Source organism: Canis lupus, chromosome 3, assembly GCF_011100685.1.
Source record: "Canis lupus familiaris isolate Mischka breed German Shepherd chromosome 3, alternate assembly UU_Cfam_GSD_1.0, whole genome shotgun sequence".
NCBI classification, from domain to species: Eukaryota; Metazoa; Chordata; class Mammalia; order Carnivora; family Canidae; genus Canis; species Canis lupus.
The window spans coordinates 50,624,517-50,640,864 of record NC_049224.1 but is presented as its reverse complement, the minus strand read 5'-3'; the positions used below and the strand labels follow the sequence as shown (position 1 = coordinate 50,640,864).

At 37.2% G+C, this 16,348-nt stretch overlaps 1 protein-coding gene across 10 annotated transcripts in view; it reads right to left on the bottom strand.

Annotated features, from left to right (window-relative positions):
• AGBL1 (ATP/GTP binding protein like 1) overlaps positions 1-16,348 on the bottom strand; it is a 585,877-nt gene that overhangs the window by 214,115 nt on the left and 355,414 nt on the right. For 5 of the 10 annotated variants that reach the window (XR_005357034.1, XM_038532779.1, XM_038532775.1 and 2 more), the window contains exon 17: positions 16,178-16,341. Coding sequence is in view for 9 of the 10 variants with exons in the window: in XM_038532779.1 (XP_038388707.1) it covers positions 16,178-16,341 (164 nt within the window). In the remaining variant the exon portion in view is untranslated. Of the gene's footprint in view, positions 1-6,981; positions 7,098-10,308; positions 10,430-14,088; positions 14,266-14,476; positions 15,701-16,177; positions 16,342-16,348 lie in introns of those variants that run through there. The other 5 variants (XM_038532777.1, XM_038532776.1, XM_038532781.1 and 2 more) reach the window with 5 other exon arrangements.

Here is a 16,348-nt window from a genome sequence, read left to right as displayed (position 1 = left end):
TCTAAGATTTAATAAACCTTTCTCAATAATACAACCTGTACTTTCCTAATATCTCCATCATACTCATTTGTCTATATTGAAAAGACTGTATCTCTTTCTCAGTTTTGAGCAGTGAAAGGGTATTTGTCCAACTTTGATGTGCAAACAGGTCTCTTCAAAGATCTTGGATAGGAGTTAGAGGATCTACTTTGCATATAATTTCAGAATTGTATTTTAATTTAGCTAATCCAGAAACTCTGAACTTATTTATTAGAGTAGCATATATTCTAAATGAGTATATACATACATACATATATTTATGCATACATATACATGTACATATAATATACATATATACATGTGTATGTTAAGGAATATGTATATTATATTATATTATATTAATATAACTGCCATATTATATTAATATAATTGCTATATTCATATAATTACTATATTATGTATATTAGTCTAAATGAGTTCAAGGTTTTGGAATTTAAATATATGTAAATATAAAATTTATATAAATAAATAGTATTTAAATATATATTGCACAAATATCTATATATGTATATATATATATATATATATTTATTTAAATTCCCTCACCCATCTTGGATATCTTTTCCTTCTTGGCAAGTTTGATTCTCTTCTCCTTTTTCTTCTCCCCTACCTCCTCTGCCTACTCCCTTTCTTTCCTCCTCCTCTTCTTCCTCTTCTTCCTTCTTGGTCTAAATACCACGTTTTTTCCTTATAAACACCATTATTTATGCAGTGAAGAAAGGAGCACACTATGAGTCACAGAAGACCTCCCTCCTCAAGCATCAATTACCTGCCACACCAAGAGTTGTACCTTTCTTTAGCTGAATTTATGTATAAAATATAACTAAAAAGTTTTGTTCCTCTTTGCATTGGTCTTATAAATTCTAACCTCTTTCAGAAATTTAATGTCACTGACCCTATACTTATTTCTGCTGCTAACAAAAGTTAGAGGAAGGATGTGGGAAAGACTCAAACTCTGAATTGCCGTTGGTGTTGGTAACAACTATCCTCCTGGATGTAGAGGATCTCTATCTGAGACAGCTGTCACAAATCCCAAAAGGTGACTTTGCGGACCTGGCTGCCTAACTTCTGTTACCCTCTCAGCATTCCAATTCCCACCGATGGTCTCTCACACAATTGTTACAAACAGAAATAGAACACTTGAAAATAGTGAAGAACTACACAAATTAAAATGACTTGTAATCATGATGCATACATTGGGAACTCAACAAAAAAAGTGCATATTTAAGAATTACCACCATTCTCCCCCATGGGAACTTGTGAAATGAATTTAGCTTAATGTTTTATTCTGATGGTAGTCATACTTCTGCTTTGAAGCCATAGATTCCTCGATCTGTAGGCCACAGTTTTTTGAAGTCACTCCTGATTATACTAAGAACTATCACTTAGTACAGCTATGTATTAATTCTATCATTTCTGTCTGGTTCTTCAAGGTTTTGAGTTAGACTCTACCAGTCTATTTAGCAGATTTGTAAGCAAAGGAGGAGAGGCCATTATTCCTGGGGGAGGGGCGGGGAGAATTGGCAGTAGAAGGATGTGGAGACAGCAGAGGGAGGGTTTTGCGTCAGCATTCAGGCAAGACTTAGACACCATCTTTATGGCCACAGGCCACAGAGGTAGGTGAGGGCAGTTTCTTTGGAAGCAGTCCGGCAGACCCTGCAGACAGAAGGCATGTCCTGGAAGTTTTTGAGATTCTCAGCAGCTTTTGGGTGTGCTCTTGAAAACCCCTAACTTTGTTACTGAAAGTTATCTGACCACAGAGTCTTTGCCTTTATATCCTAGCCTTTCCAATTACTTAATAACCCTCTCATTCCCTTTACATGACATTCAGATTTGGAATTTATCACATGCATCTTGTTTTCTTGATAAGGTGAACAAGTACAGATACCAGTAGGAACCAGTTGGAAATAAGATATTAGATTTTATAAAACAACTGCTATTGTTGAAACTGGTACAGTGGTTAAACATGCTGGTCTTAGCACCATCACTTACAGGTAACTTTGGGCAAGTTATTTAAACTTTCTGTGCCTCAGGTTCATCTCTACAAAATGAGGGTAAAATAATATTTACCTCTTAGGACGATTCATGGAGATTTAAAATTTTGGTATGAATAATAACTTAAAATAGTGTTTGGCATATGCTAAGCAATCAATAAACATTGTTTATTATTATCAGTGATTCCATAAATGGCTTTTTGGATGAGTATGCTCAATTCCCTGGTGTCTGTTTTCCCTTGTACTAATGCTGAGTGCTTAAACTATAGCTGAAACTGGACTGTCAATCACCCCTATGTTGTGGGTGCTTCACTGATAGGCAGCAGAGACCATTCAACTTCTCCAAGCCCTCTTTCCAAAATGTAGTTCAAGGCAAACCTTCTCTAAGGCAAAACTTCTCCAAGCAAACCTTCAATCACTGATCTAGGCTGATCCGAAAACTAATTGCACATCCTTTGTTTAGAATAAGGAGAAATTCCTTGACTTTCTCTAGGTTATCCTCATGTAATTAAATATATGAACAACAACAAAGATGGGACAGCTGGTTTTGCTTCATGGCTTTGAACATTTAGTGGGTGAAACGTTGAGAAAGTTGAGACTTATCTACGTGTATGTTTCCCTACCATGGAGATGCTATGATGTTGGCAATGAACTTAAAGGAGCCAGCTCTCTGGTTAAGAGCATTGATTTATACAGATCAAATTCCATGGCCTGTTTTCTCCCTTTATGTTAGAGGTTGCTTTATAGGTTTCTTTGATAATAATTGCAATACATCTCAGAAAGAAAAGAACAAATTTGGATTCAGTCACCTGTGTTTGAATTGTGGATCAGTTACATAGTAGTGGCTTGGCCTTTATCAGATGTACAATATCTTAAGCCTCCATTTATTCATCTATAAGATCACTACCACTCCTCCTCTTCTCCCTCCTCCTCCTCCTCCTCCTACTACTACTACCACTGCTACTAATGGTTTCCTAGGGCTTGCCTTATTTAAGATAAGGCATATCAAATCCTTATCACATTCCCAGGCATATGCTATTCTATTAGCACTATTCCCACTCTTCGTTGTATTTATTTTGTCACACACTGGCTAAGCACAGGGGAACTAGTCAGCCTCCTGGTTTCTAAGCCACACAACAAAATAATGAACACCAAGTTATCGTACATACATTGGATATAATTTAGTTTCCATTCCCACTGTCCTGGGGCCATCTTGGCTCCTGCTACATTACCTCCATTTTCCAATAGACTCATCTCTCACCACAAACAGAATTAGTAAGTCTGCGATGAGTTATCACATCACTGAAGAGACTTTTTGCTTTCCTAGGATATAGTTGAGGTCTGGGTTGGACAAACTTTGTATCAGGGATTAAAGTGACCAGGCAGAAATGAGTCATGACCCCTTTCACCTGAAGCATCTACATCTAAGAACAGAAAACAGTACATGTTGTGATTCCTGTTAAGAATATTTAAGGCCCCCTTTTAAAGGGTCGTCTTGCACCCAATTCTACTTTGATGTTGGGTGGCTGGTGGGACATCCTTTCCCACCATGTAATTTCCCTCCAAATTGATAACATCTCCTTCTGAACTTATCTCTTTTGTTTTCATTTTCCTGTCTCTTTTTCTTATCATTGTTTATGTCTCATTTCAGATGCCCATCTATGGTTAAGCTCTGTCTCTTTATTATCTATCCAGTAGGCATCAAGATAAAATTTAATTTTCATTCAATCAAATATCAGCTTTGTGCCATTTAGCATAATTCGACTGCCTTGCCTTTTATGTCTTGAATTTGGGTTTGCAACCTTGCTACTCATGTTGGAATGGGAGGATTTCAATGGCAACTGCCTTGAAAATTAACATAGGATATCAGATCTAAAAGAAATTCAAAGATCTTTAAGTTGGAAGCTAAGAAACCTGAAAATAAACAAGATAAGCCACCTCCCCAGAATCACAGAGCCAGCTGTCAGCAGCAATACACTGACCTAGAACTGAGCTACTTGGAATCAAAGCCATGTGTCCTTAAGGAAAACTATGCTGGGCATGAAAGTGGGGCTTCGTGGAAACTTGTGGGACAGCAGAACCCATGATAGACTCTTTCATCTTGGGTGTAGTGGATGTGCCCAGGCTTCTTTACTTGGTCCCCTCCTATGACAGGGGAATTGGAAACCTGGCCAGGATAAATAAATCAGGCCAAACACAGAAATGGTCTCAGATACTTAAAAGCAGCCTTCTTTCTTCTGCATCAGAATTCTTTAAGCTCAAGATCTTACGAACCAAAAATGTAAATTTTCTATGAATCTTTTTATCCACTTAAGGATATCCAGGTTTTTGTTGTTGTTGTTGTTGTTGTTGTTGTTGTTTAAAGGATATCCAGGTTTGAATATCATGACCTTCATCTCTTCTCCTGTGGTGCAGCTTCCTTTCCTTCCTCCCTCCTGCTTTTCCTTCCTCCTCTCCTTCACCTTTATTGAATCCATAGATTGTTTTTCCCCTACCAGTTTATAGCTGGTAAACTAACTCTTACAGGTGAAGTGATCTTGAACCCCAACACTAACAGGCTACATCCTTGTAAGGGTCACAGGGAGGTCCTGGGGTTATATAACAGAGAGTCAATATCAAGAATAAACAGAACTAGCAACTACTCTAAAAACTAATGAAAAGCTATTGAATCAACTTAAGCTACCCATGCCAGGCTATTTGCAGCCTTCTTAAGTAAAAACAGCCTCTCCTATTTGGGAAAACTTCACAGGTTTTATTTGCCTTCCATTTTTAGAATTAACAACAAAGACAAGGACTGCAGAGTCTGAAGTTGACATAGAGAGTAGGAAGAGCAAGTTTCCTGACTGAAATCCTTTCCAGGGACTAGTAGCCTATTTTATTTTCAGGTATTTATAGATTCATAGGCAAGAGACCAGCTGTTCATTTGGTTGAGCCTGAGGCATACGCGAACGATATCCCCAGTGTTGACTGGCAATAGGTAAATCACTTAACTACACCTACCGAGTCACTTAGACTCCCTGGACTCCCATGGATTCACTCGTAAAATAGAGTTTCTTTTAGGTTAGCTTCGATGGTTGTTATTAGGTGGTAACATTTTGCAAATAGCAAATGCAATATGAAGAAAATGCACTTTGACTCCTCTCTGCAATCTCTTTCATCTTTCTCTTTTGAATTATTTTCTCCATGGTTTTCGGTGCATTCCACCTATGATGACATGTGCTGATTTCCCTGAATAGTATTAAAACAATCAAGGGGTATTTTTGAGACAAAATGACTCAAGTCATTCAGATTTTAAAACTTACAAACACACACAGGCATACGTGCACCCAACACATATTTCTGAGGAGTATACAATTGAAGAAACTAATAATGTTACATTAGATTTAGATTATACACTTAATGGCCCCAACTCTAGGAGGTAGACAGATTGGCTTCAAAAGCCAGCAGTCTCTTAAGATTCATGACATTTGGCAAACCTCTTAACCTCCATAAAACTTAATTTCTTTGTTTGCAAAGGGGATGCTAATAATAGCATCCATCACATAGGATTATTTATCTGATTGACATAATAGTTATAAAATGCTTTGCACAGCAACTGATTCATGGTAAGGCTCTAATGAATGTTTGCTATTATTGTCATCCTATATATACATTAACATACTAATTATGTTCATAGTTTCATACTATTCTAGAACATTAATCAACAATGGTTTTTTTTTTTCTTACTACTACTAAGAATTTGGGTTGTTTAAATTTACTGGGGGATATAAGTATCATTGCTATAGGTATCTACATATTAAATATTGTTTTCTGTTAAGTTTATTTTCTTGAGGGATATTTAAGTTGGAAATATATGATTAAATGGGAGGTTTTTATGGACCATCTTATAAACTGCCAAATTCCTCTCCAGAGGAAAATAAACCAGTCTACAGATAGATATATGATATTATTAAATCTCTTTCCTCATAGACACACTAACATTCATTTTTTAATTATTTTATTTAATTATGTAAAAGAATGAGCATAAAAGCATAACAAAAATATTTGAATTCAAATATTTGAATTGTGTTTTTTGTTTTTGTTTTGTGTGTTTTCCCAAGCTATGATTAGCATTTCTTCCCGGTTACTTCTTTTTTTTTTTTTTTTTTTTTTTCCCATCAGGGAACCATTTACTGTTTGAAAGGAACACGTAAAATTCACAGTCTCAAAAGATCCCAGGCTAGGTCCCATTCCAACAGTTCCCTCCTTGTAATCACTGGGCATTTCTTTGCCTGCAACTATAGAATTCTCATATATTAGATATCATGGGCTACTTTTTAAAAAATCTGAATACAGATTGGGTAACAGAAGACAAGAGAAAAACGATATTATCAGAATTTCAATGTAACAATAATTAGAATTGATAGAAATAGAGTTCAATTTGCAATCTGAAGCACTAAGCCTCTATCCTTTGTTTGATACAATGGTACCGTTGGGGGAACAACTGTCCTTATTTACAGAGTTACCATTTTGGCCCATTGACACTGGTACTCCATTTTCTGTCCACATCCATTCTTGCAAACAGGGAAGAATCACATGAAACTGGTGGTCTGAGGGGAGATGCTGAGTGAGCTTGAGCATCTTGTGGTCCCAGTGTGTTCATTCTCTTCCTGCAGGATCTGACTTAAGATGCACCCACTGCCCCTCCCTATGATAAGCTTAGCAAGGCAGACCCTAACCTTATAGTTCTGGGTTAGGAAGTTCAATTCTGGTGGGGCCATGCTCTCTAATTCATTACCAGTAATAAAGCAGTCCTGTTTTATTTCAACCTGACTAGCTCCTGTGTTCTATTTCTTACTTGATTTGGAATTCATGAGAGAAGAGGTGCCATTCACTGACCATCCTAAAGGCCCATGAGCTTAGTATTTGTAGTCATTAAACATCAAGGATGCATAGTCATAAATATTACCTGGTTCGACCTATAATCTTCTTACTAGCTCCAGGAAAGGCAAGTTATATGGCTTTTCTGAGTTCTGGTTTCTTCATCTGTATAGGGCTGATAATGATCACATATATCTCAAAGAACTGTTGAAAGCAAGAGTTGGCGAACTATGGATCAGTCAGACAAATCCAGTCCATTGCTTATTTTTGTAAATAAAATTTTAGTGAAATATAGCCACTTCCATGTATTTACATATTGTCTATGGCTACTTTTGTGCTACCATGGCAGAGCTGAGCAGTTACAAGAGACCATATGGTCCACAAAACCTAAAAGAGTTTCTGTCTCTTTACAGAAAGTCTGCCAACCCCCAGTTTAAGAGATAAAACAAGGTAAGAGGGATGCATGCAAAATGCATAGTGCTGTAGTGAAAAGAGTGAATGTTTATTATGTGTTCACCATCATTATCTATGGGAGACAGGATGTCTTAGTGATTAAGAGTACTGATTCTTTAACAAGACTGCCTGGTTTAAATCCCACCTCTACAATTTACCAACTCTGCCATTTTAGGAAAGCCACAGGGTCTTTCTAAGTCACAATGTGTTCATCAGCACATGGAGATAATAATGCCTATTTTGTTAGGCATTATTTAATGCTTAAATGAGATTATACAGTAAATTGCTTAGGAAAGTATATCATATCATAACTGTCATTAATTTTCTCCAATAGGATTCTAAAATATGAACTCAATTAATTCATATATTTACTCAGAAAATACTAAGTGATCATCTTGAGAAAGTCAGAGCATGTCCAGAGATGCATGAACACTCCTCTTCCTCTTAATTTCCCTAATGCAATCATTCCAAAATCTATACTCTCAGATAAGAGCCAAAATACCATGAATTCTTAAAGAAAAAGCACTATCTAAATCAAGTCATTTCAAAAAGAAGAACTATCTGCAGCTAGTTAGACTACACAAGAGTTTAAAGAACATCCAAAGCCTGGATTATCGTGCAATTATGAGTCTTGACAGAGCTCTCATGATTTAAAGATGAGTAAACAAAACATGATGAACTAGAAGTTGAAATAAGAGGAGGAAAGAATCCTAACAACCCTGAGGGTGAAATGTTGTGCAATGTACAAGGGGATGGACGCCTCCATCAACCATCACCTGGCAGTGAGATGCACACTTTGGGGAATGACTGGCCACCAGAAATGGAAGCCTGACTTGGTCGCTGTGAAGGTATCAGGAAAATTCAAGAAAAATGGCATCTATGAAAAATTGAATGAATAAAAATCTTAAAAAAAAAGAAAAATTAAATGAAAAAATTACACATTCGAATAGAACAAGAACTGGCCATACCACAAATAGGAAGAAAAGAAACTGATGAGAGATAAGGGAACAGGAGCAATGAACGTAAATGTAAAATAACAGAAATCAAGACACATTATCTATAGAGAAGAGAGTCTGTGCTGCAGAACAATAAATGTGTGAGGACAAACAGCCTCCAGAATTTGGTGAATGGGAATGAAGAAGAAAAGTGTGAGGGGAGAGGAAAAGACAGATGCAGAATCAGGAAGTGAGTATCAAACACTCCAGACATAAACAAAGATGTGGTATGGAACCACTGCCTCCTAGTAACTGACAGGCACATCAGAAGGGGACAAAAGGTTCAAATTTGAAATCAACCCAAAGTATCTAAACATAAAATAAGAATATTTTGGATTTGGTAGAAAAAGGATGTTGGTGGTAATGAACAAGGGAAACCAGTACAACTATTAAAGCAGGAAAATCAGGGTGTATGCTGAAGAAGAACAGTCAGGCTGAGGCCTGCAGAACTGAACGGTAGAGTATGTCCACACTGTTGTAGTGAACTCTCCAGGCAGGCCTGGTGGAATTCCTGTGTCAAGGAGAGAGAGATTCACATATATGAATGTACCAAAAATATACCCCTGATTTACTTTACACACACACACACACACACACACACACACACACACACATAGCTTTTTTCTTAAGGTATGCTCTAGCAAAAATGTGAGATGAATCAACACAAAGAAAAAAATAATGGGGACAGGATTGTATAGAATGGGTAGAAATGAGCAATTGCAAGTAATTAAACAAAATTGAATTTTAAAATGATTTGAATATGACTATATGGCAATCTAAATGTCACAGATACTTCTTCTATGGGAAAAGAGAAGTGGAAAAATAATATCTTTGTTTCAAACAAATGGGAAGCAAACAGTTTTATAGGCAATTTGTGTATGTTCAAGATGTATATGTTCAAGGATAAATCCTAGGAAATGTAAAGTGTTCCACATGATAGAACAATATACACCAAGCACAGATTTTACTCACTTACAAATGCAGGCACAGAACTCCTCAATTCACAACAAATAACATCAATATCTATGATAAAATAATATTTTAGATCATAGCCAAATGCAGTTTCCTTTGATTTTTAAGGATGGATGAATATTAGAGAATCTATTAACATAATTTAAGACTTTATTAATTCACAGTAATAATCATTTTTCTAGCTACCAAAAAAATGATAAAATCCATCATCCATTCCTGATGTTTTAAATTAATAAGATAAAATCTAACTTATGAAGAAGACATCAGATATTAATATCAAAACAATGGATGGGGCACCTGGGTGGTTCAGTCAGTTAAATGCCTGCCTTTGATTCAGGTCATGATCTCAGGGTTCTGAGAATGAGCCCCACATAGTCTAGCTCCCTACACAGTGGGGAGTCTGCTTCTCCCTCTCCTTTTGTCCCTCCCCCCAGCTCCTGCTCTCTTTCTCCCTCAAGTAGAAAAACAAAATAACCAAAAAAACAGACATTTTACTTAATGTTCAAATACCATAATTCTCATTTTGAAGTTAGGTTCACAGCAAAGATATCCATGGAATCACAATCCTTAAATAATGTTCTCAAAACTCTAGCCAAGATTATGGGTAAGAATAAAAACTGAATAAAGCTAATTACCAAAATTTATAAAGGACACTATGACCTATCCAGAAAAACAGAAAAATACATGGAAACTCTTTTAGTTATAACTGCAGAGTTCAGTGAAATTAAATAAATATATAGATAATCAGAATTTTCTTATATCATGATGACAGCCACTTAAAAAAGTATGGGGAAAAGACTCTTTTAAGAATAACATGAATATTTAAGATATTAAGAGTAAAAGTTTATGATATACCCAGGAATTTCATGGAAGGGTACAAAAAGAACCCCTACAATACTTTTTTGTTTTTAATTTTTTATTTATTTATGATAGTCACAGAGAGAGAGAGGCAGAGACACAGGCAGAGGGAGAAGCAGGCTCCATGCACCGGGAGCCCGATGTGGGATTCGATCCCGGGTCTCCAGGATCGCGCCCCGGGGCCAAAGGCAGGCGCCAAACCGCTGCGCCACCCAGGGATCCCCTTACAATACTTTCTTGGTGAACATCAAAGAAAATCTAAATAAGTGAAAGAAAATATCAGATTTGGAAAAAGCAATATGGGCAAATAGTCAATAGACCAAAAAACCTATCATTTTAATGCAGTTTGAGTTGAAATCCCAGTGGTTTCATTTTTGGTGGTTAACAACTCATTATAGGGCTCATCAGTGAAAAACACAAGGAAGGGAAAATAGTGAAGCACATTTTTAAAACAAATATTAATGAGGTGGTGCTTGTGACATTATATATTTAAGTTGCACAGCTACCATATTAATAACTACATGTTCCTGGCATACAGATTAACAGAAAAGAATATAATATCAAAAAATATACCTAGGTACATGCACATGTAAATACTGTAAATAAACTGATATTACTAGCTAATGTTGAAAGATAAATTATTTAATAATTACTAGGGCAAGTGGTGAACAATTTAGAAATAGAAAATTATTCAATAGCAAAAACTAGAAATTATAATATGTAAATAGACTCATTATAAAAGTATCTACCTCAGTATATAACACATTTTTACAATGAATTATTATTTGGATAATTATTTGAATTACTTGAATTCAAGTAATTATAAATTGTTACTAGATTGAAGTAGGTAAGTTATCAAAGCTAAAAGAGACAAAGAAAAAAAACTGATACACATAATCATGTAAAAAAAATCTAGTCAATCAACTACAAGACAAAATGTGAAAGGTAAATGGGAGAGTATTTGCAATATCCATGACAAAGAGATGGTTGAACATCTTTAACAAAGAAATTTAAGTTAGATTTAAATATAAATAAAAGAAAGGAAGAAACATGATGCTGAAAGAAATAAATAACAAAAGACATGCTCAGGAAATTTATTTTAAAAAGAAATGATATAGAAGTATTTTATCTATATCAGAAAATATAACATTAAATTAAAACCACACCCCATTTTCACCTAAAATTGGCAAAAATTGTAATGCAAAAGCAGTGAGTGTGTCTAGAAGACATGTAAGAGAAAATCTAGTTGAGCTTGGGTTTGATGATCACTCTTCAGACACAACACCATTGGCATGATCCATGAAAGGAATAATTGATGAGTTACACTTCATTAAAACTAAGATTTCTGCTTTGGGAAGGACACTGCAAAGACAGGGAGAAGACAAGCCACAGATTCGGAGAAAATATTTGAAAAAGACACATCTGAGAAAAGACTGTTATCCAAATATACAAAGAGCTCTTAAAATTCAACAATAAGAAAACAACCTGATTAAAAAATGGGCCAATGACCTTAAAGACACCTCACTAAAGACAACTCAAAAATAAGCACATGAAAAGATGTTCCACATGGTACATCAACAGGAAAATGCAAATCAAAACAATGAAATGTCATTAGACATCTATATGAATGGCCAAAATCCAGGACACTGGCAAAATCCAGGACTCAGGATACTGGCAAAGCCCAAAGTTGGTGAGGATGTGAAGCAGTATGAACCCTCATTCAGTGCTGCTGGAAGGCAAAAAAGTGCAATCACTTTGGAAAGCCATTTGGTGATTTCTTACAAAATGAAGCATGCTCTTACCATACGATCCAGCAATCACACTCTTTGGTGTTTACCCAAAGGAGCTGAAAACTTCTGTCCACACAAAACCTGTATATGGATGTTTATAGCAGCTTTATTCATAATTTCCAAAACTTAGAGGCAGCCAACATGTCCTTCAGTGGCTGAATGGATACATAAACTGTGAATCACCCAGACAATGGAATATTTTTCAGTGCTAAAAGGAAATGAGTTATCGAGTCATGAAAAGACATGAAGGAAACATAAATGCATATTTGTAAGAGAAAGAAGCCATATAAAAAGGCTGCATACTGTATGGTTCCAATTATATGACTTTCTGGAAAAGATAAAACCATGGACACAGTTAAAAGATCAGTGGCTGCCAGGGGCTCGTGGGGAGGGAATAGGCAAAGCACAGAGGATTCTTAAGGCATTGAAACTACTCTGTACGAAACTATAATCGTACATACATGTCATTATACACTTGTCCAAACCCACAGAATATACACCAGCAAAAGTGAACCCCAAGATAAATTATGGGCTTTGCATGATAATGGTGTGTCAATGTCAGTACATCAATTGTCACAGATGCACCACTTCAGTGGGGGATGTTGATAATAGGAGAAGCTGCGTATGTCTGGGGCAGGGTATAGACAGGAAATCTGTACTTTCCTCTCAGTTTTACTGTGAAGCTAAAACTGCTCTTAGAAATAAACTCTATTTTAAAAGAGATAAAATGGTGTTTACGAAGTTACAGAAAAGGGAACTTCCATACATTGTCACTAAAGGTATTATATATTTGTTTATTCATAGGTGAAAAATATAATCTAATTTCACCAAAATGTTGGCAATGGTTCTCTATTAAAGACAGGAATATGGTGTTTTTGTGTGTGCTTTCCAAAATATAAGTTAATATCATTTAAATTTAATGTGTCAATTTCATATAATTCAAAATATCATATAATTCAGAAAGGCAAAACTATTTTTAGGTAAAAATCAAGGATCTTTTAATTATTGAGATATAATAATGTTTTCTACAGTCTAGGACAGATTTTTATTTTTTTCTGGCTTGCCTCATCAAACTAAAGAGATGACCCAATGAACTTGTCCTGAGGCTCAGGGGAGCCCAGGTTCATGCCCCCAGGGCTACAGTTTGGAAGAATAAACCAGATACTAAGTTATATCACCAGGCACAACTCAGAAATTCTGGGCTCTCTCTGTTATTAATGGAGGGACAAGCGGAGATAGGGGAGCTCAGCGGCAAAGGAGGGATACAAATGAAAAAGAGCAGGGGCTGACTCAGCAAAACTGGGAAATGACTTTGCAAAAGACCTGTCAGAACGGATAAATGACGCCTCTGGAAGAAACAGCTTAGCATTCCTGCAGCGTGTGAGCAATTATTTCCGGGGATAAGATCGAGAAAAAGGAGGAAGGAAGAGAGGAAGGAAGATCAAAAGCCGCCTTCTCCAGTCTGCAGACATTTCTTAAATGAGCAACTGGGAAGAAGAGAACTGGAAAAGACAAACCAAAACAAAGAGCGCCTGTACTCTACTTCATTTTAAGCTTCAGTCACTGGGCAAACATCCACCATTTCTGCTCTTTCTCTGCTCATGAAAAATGGTTAAGTTGCTCCGTGGATGTTGACTACACTCTAATTGTTTTTATGGTAAATGAAGCATGAAACCTATTGTCAAAAAACACGGTGTTCATGGAACATAGCCATAGTTTGTCTTCCCAGCACATCACTCCCAGGGGTGAACACTTTATATGCGGCCAAAGAGATTCTAAATACCATGTCATCACATTTCTCTAAGAGTGAGTTTTAGGTAAAAACCCACCTTTTTTTTTTCCTAGTACTTTCTTCTGTGCAACTCAGAAAAAATCTTGCTGAAGTATATAACCCTGTTGTATAGAGCACACTCAGGGGAAAGTCAGGTGGGCAGGAGGGTGGCAGAGTTCTCCTCTTGAAAGGTATGGAGAGTAGTGTTGACAAGCAGTAGTTATACCCTTGTGTTAAAGGAAGGACCCTGTTGCTAACTAAATCCCTAGGATTTGCTCCGCTCTGCTGATTATTATATCTCATGACTGAGCCCTATTCATCAGGAACTAATTAAAGGGGACTCAAACAGCCTGTTGCTGATTGTAAACCAATAAATTTTATTGTATTAAGTTCCTCTCCACCATACTTTAATGGATATACACTTATTGGCTGGAATATTTTCTGAGTCAAGATATTTTCAAGGTGATATTCGTCTCAATCAGGCAGTTTTAGGGTCCTTTGGGCAGGAACCACAATCCATTTTGGTCATCTGCCTTGATAAATAGAAAAGTGGATTAAGATACAAATGTTTAGGTGAAACAGGCAAATTTCATTCTGTCATTCATCCCCAAACTCCGTGCCTCTTGAATTTAATTCAAATCTATTTAAACCATACCCATGAATCACATCCTATGTGATATGTATCCTGCCCTTAAGAAGCTAAACCAAGCTAAAAAGGGTCAAAGGTCATGGAGGTAACCAAGCTTCAGTGCTCATGGGCTGGTTGCAACTGAAAAATTAATAATCAGGAGTGTGGGATAGCATGGAGGAGTGGGTAATGCCGTTCTTCTTATGATAACCCACATAGCAGCCATTGTATTTGGAACTCGACACCGAATTCTTTAGATTTGAATTAGAAGAGGCACTTCTTTGATAGATTTCTTCTTGTTCCAGTTTACAGGCAACTAATCCTCCCTGCATTGGATCAAACAGACGGGCGCAATCAATTCAGGGAAAGCAAGCAATGCCAACTCTGCTCAATCTTCCCTCAATGAGCAGCACAGAAGAGGGTGGAGGGAAAGGAAAGAAAGAAAGAAAATGCAGGCATGCCTGCACCCAAGATAGCTTAGCAAAGGAAAAGATGAAAAGACAAGTTGAAATATATATCCTGGCAGATGGAAGCACTTGCTGTCAGAGGGAGAGGCTGAAACGCCACAGTGGTGCCAAATGCGCCAAGCCTGGGGGTGCAGAGCAGTATTGAAGGGAGTAGCGGTGGATGGCAGTAGTGATGATGTCAAAACAAAGAAATCAGGGCAGTGTCTCTAGGGAAGAAAGAGGTCCAGATTTACTTAGGTCTCCATAGTCTATGATCTATAGCACAGTGTGATTGAGCAAGTTAATTACTGCATTTAGGTAATTAAGTCTCAGAGAAACCAGCGCCTTCCAAAGCAAAATTAATTTATGCTGCTAGATCTTTCTAGGCTTGACTGGCCATTTGGTGAGAAGTCACACTGGAAATACAGCCTAACAGTGGCAGGAGGAAAATTAATGAAAATAAGCTAGAAATAAAATGGCCCCAGTATTAATGGCTTTCTCTCTGCCTTTGGACCTGAAGGGCATAATGAGGTGCTTCCTGGTTTGCCAGCAGGCACTTCCTCCGCAAACAGCTCAACACCCCACCCATTCCCTGGCTCAAAGTATAGGCAATGACTTAATCTTCTTTGACTCCTCTGACTTCTCTTGGTCTTCTCTTCTCTCACATGGCCATTATATCTTCCTTGCTTGTCCTCTGACTCTGTTTTGGTCAAGTCTAAAATACCTGTCTATAGTAAAGGGTATCAAAAGAGCTTATTTGAATAATGGTTCTCCTTCTCTTGACTCATTAATGATCCTCACAGTTCTCAGAGATCTATCATTTCTCTGCCATGGCTGTGAGTCAGGGTCTCCAGGCCAATGTATTAATCATCTTCAGGTGGTTCTTCTCATGATCTGAGAAGGAACAGTGCTATTTAAGAATGGGTAGAGTAAAATATTTCTTGTCCCCAAGTTCCTGGTTATTGGCAATGAGATTGCCTTTTTTGCTGAGTAATGGCTCCAAAATGATACCTGTATACTTATAAACACATTCTTGGCAAGCACAAGCATAGGTAGAAGTGCATGTGTATTGCTAAGCTGCATCTTCCTTACCATAAGCAAAATTTATTAAAAATGCATGTTTATAGATACATGTAGCTTTATATATGCATTTATGTGCACAAGTAGGCAGCATCCCCTATGTTCAGCGAGAAGTGAGGATGTTCCAGGTCTGGCGCCAGCAGAGCACTACTGCCCCTACCTTTAATTGGTGGCTCCTCCATATTCTCTCATCGTCAAAGACCTGTAGGACCACCTGACTCTCACTTCCAAGATGTGTCTGATGGGAATACTGAGGTCCAAACTTCTCCCACACCCCTGTAAGCATCTTACCGCTGGAGGTGGTGGTCCAGAGCCTCTTCATCAGCATGCAGGAGAGTTGCTGCATGGGTTAGGAGCTGATGGCTGCAGCTTACAGACTTGAGTTCCAAGATGAGTAGACCCAAGCAGAACATGGCTCCCATCTCCTCCAGTTCACTGGTACCAAACTGTAGGCCCTGCCAG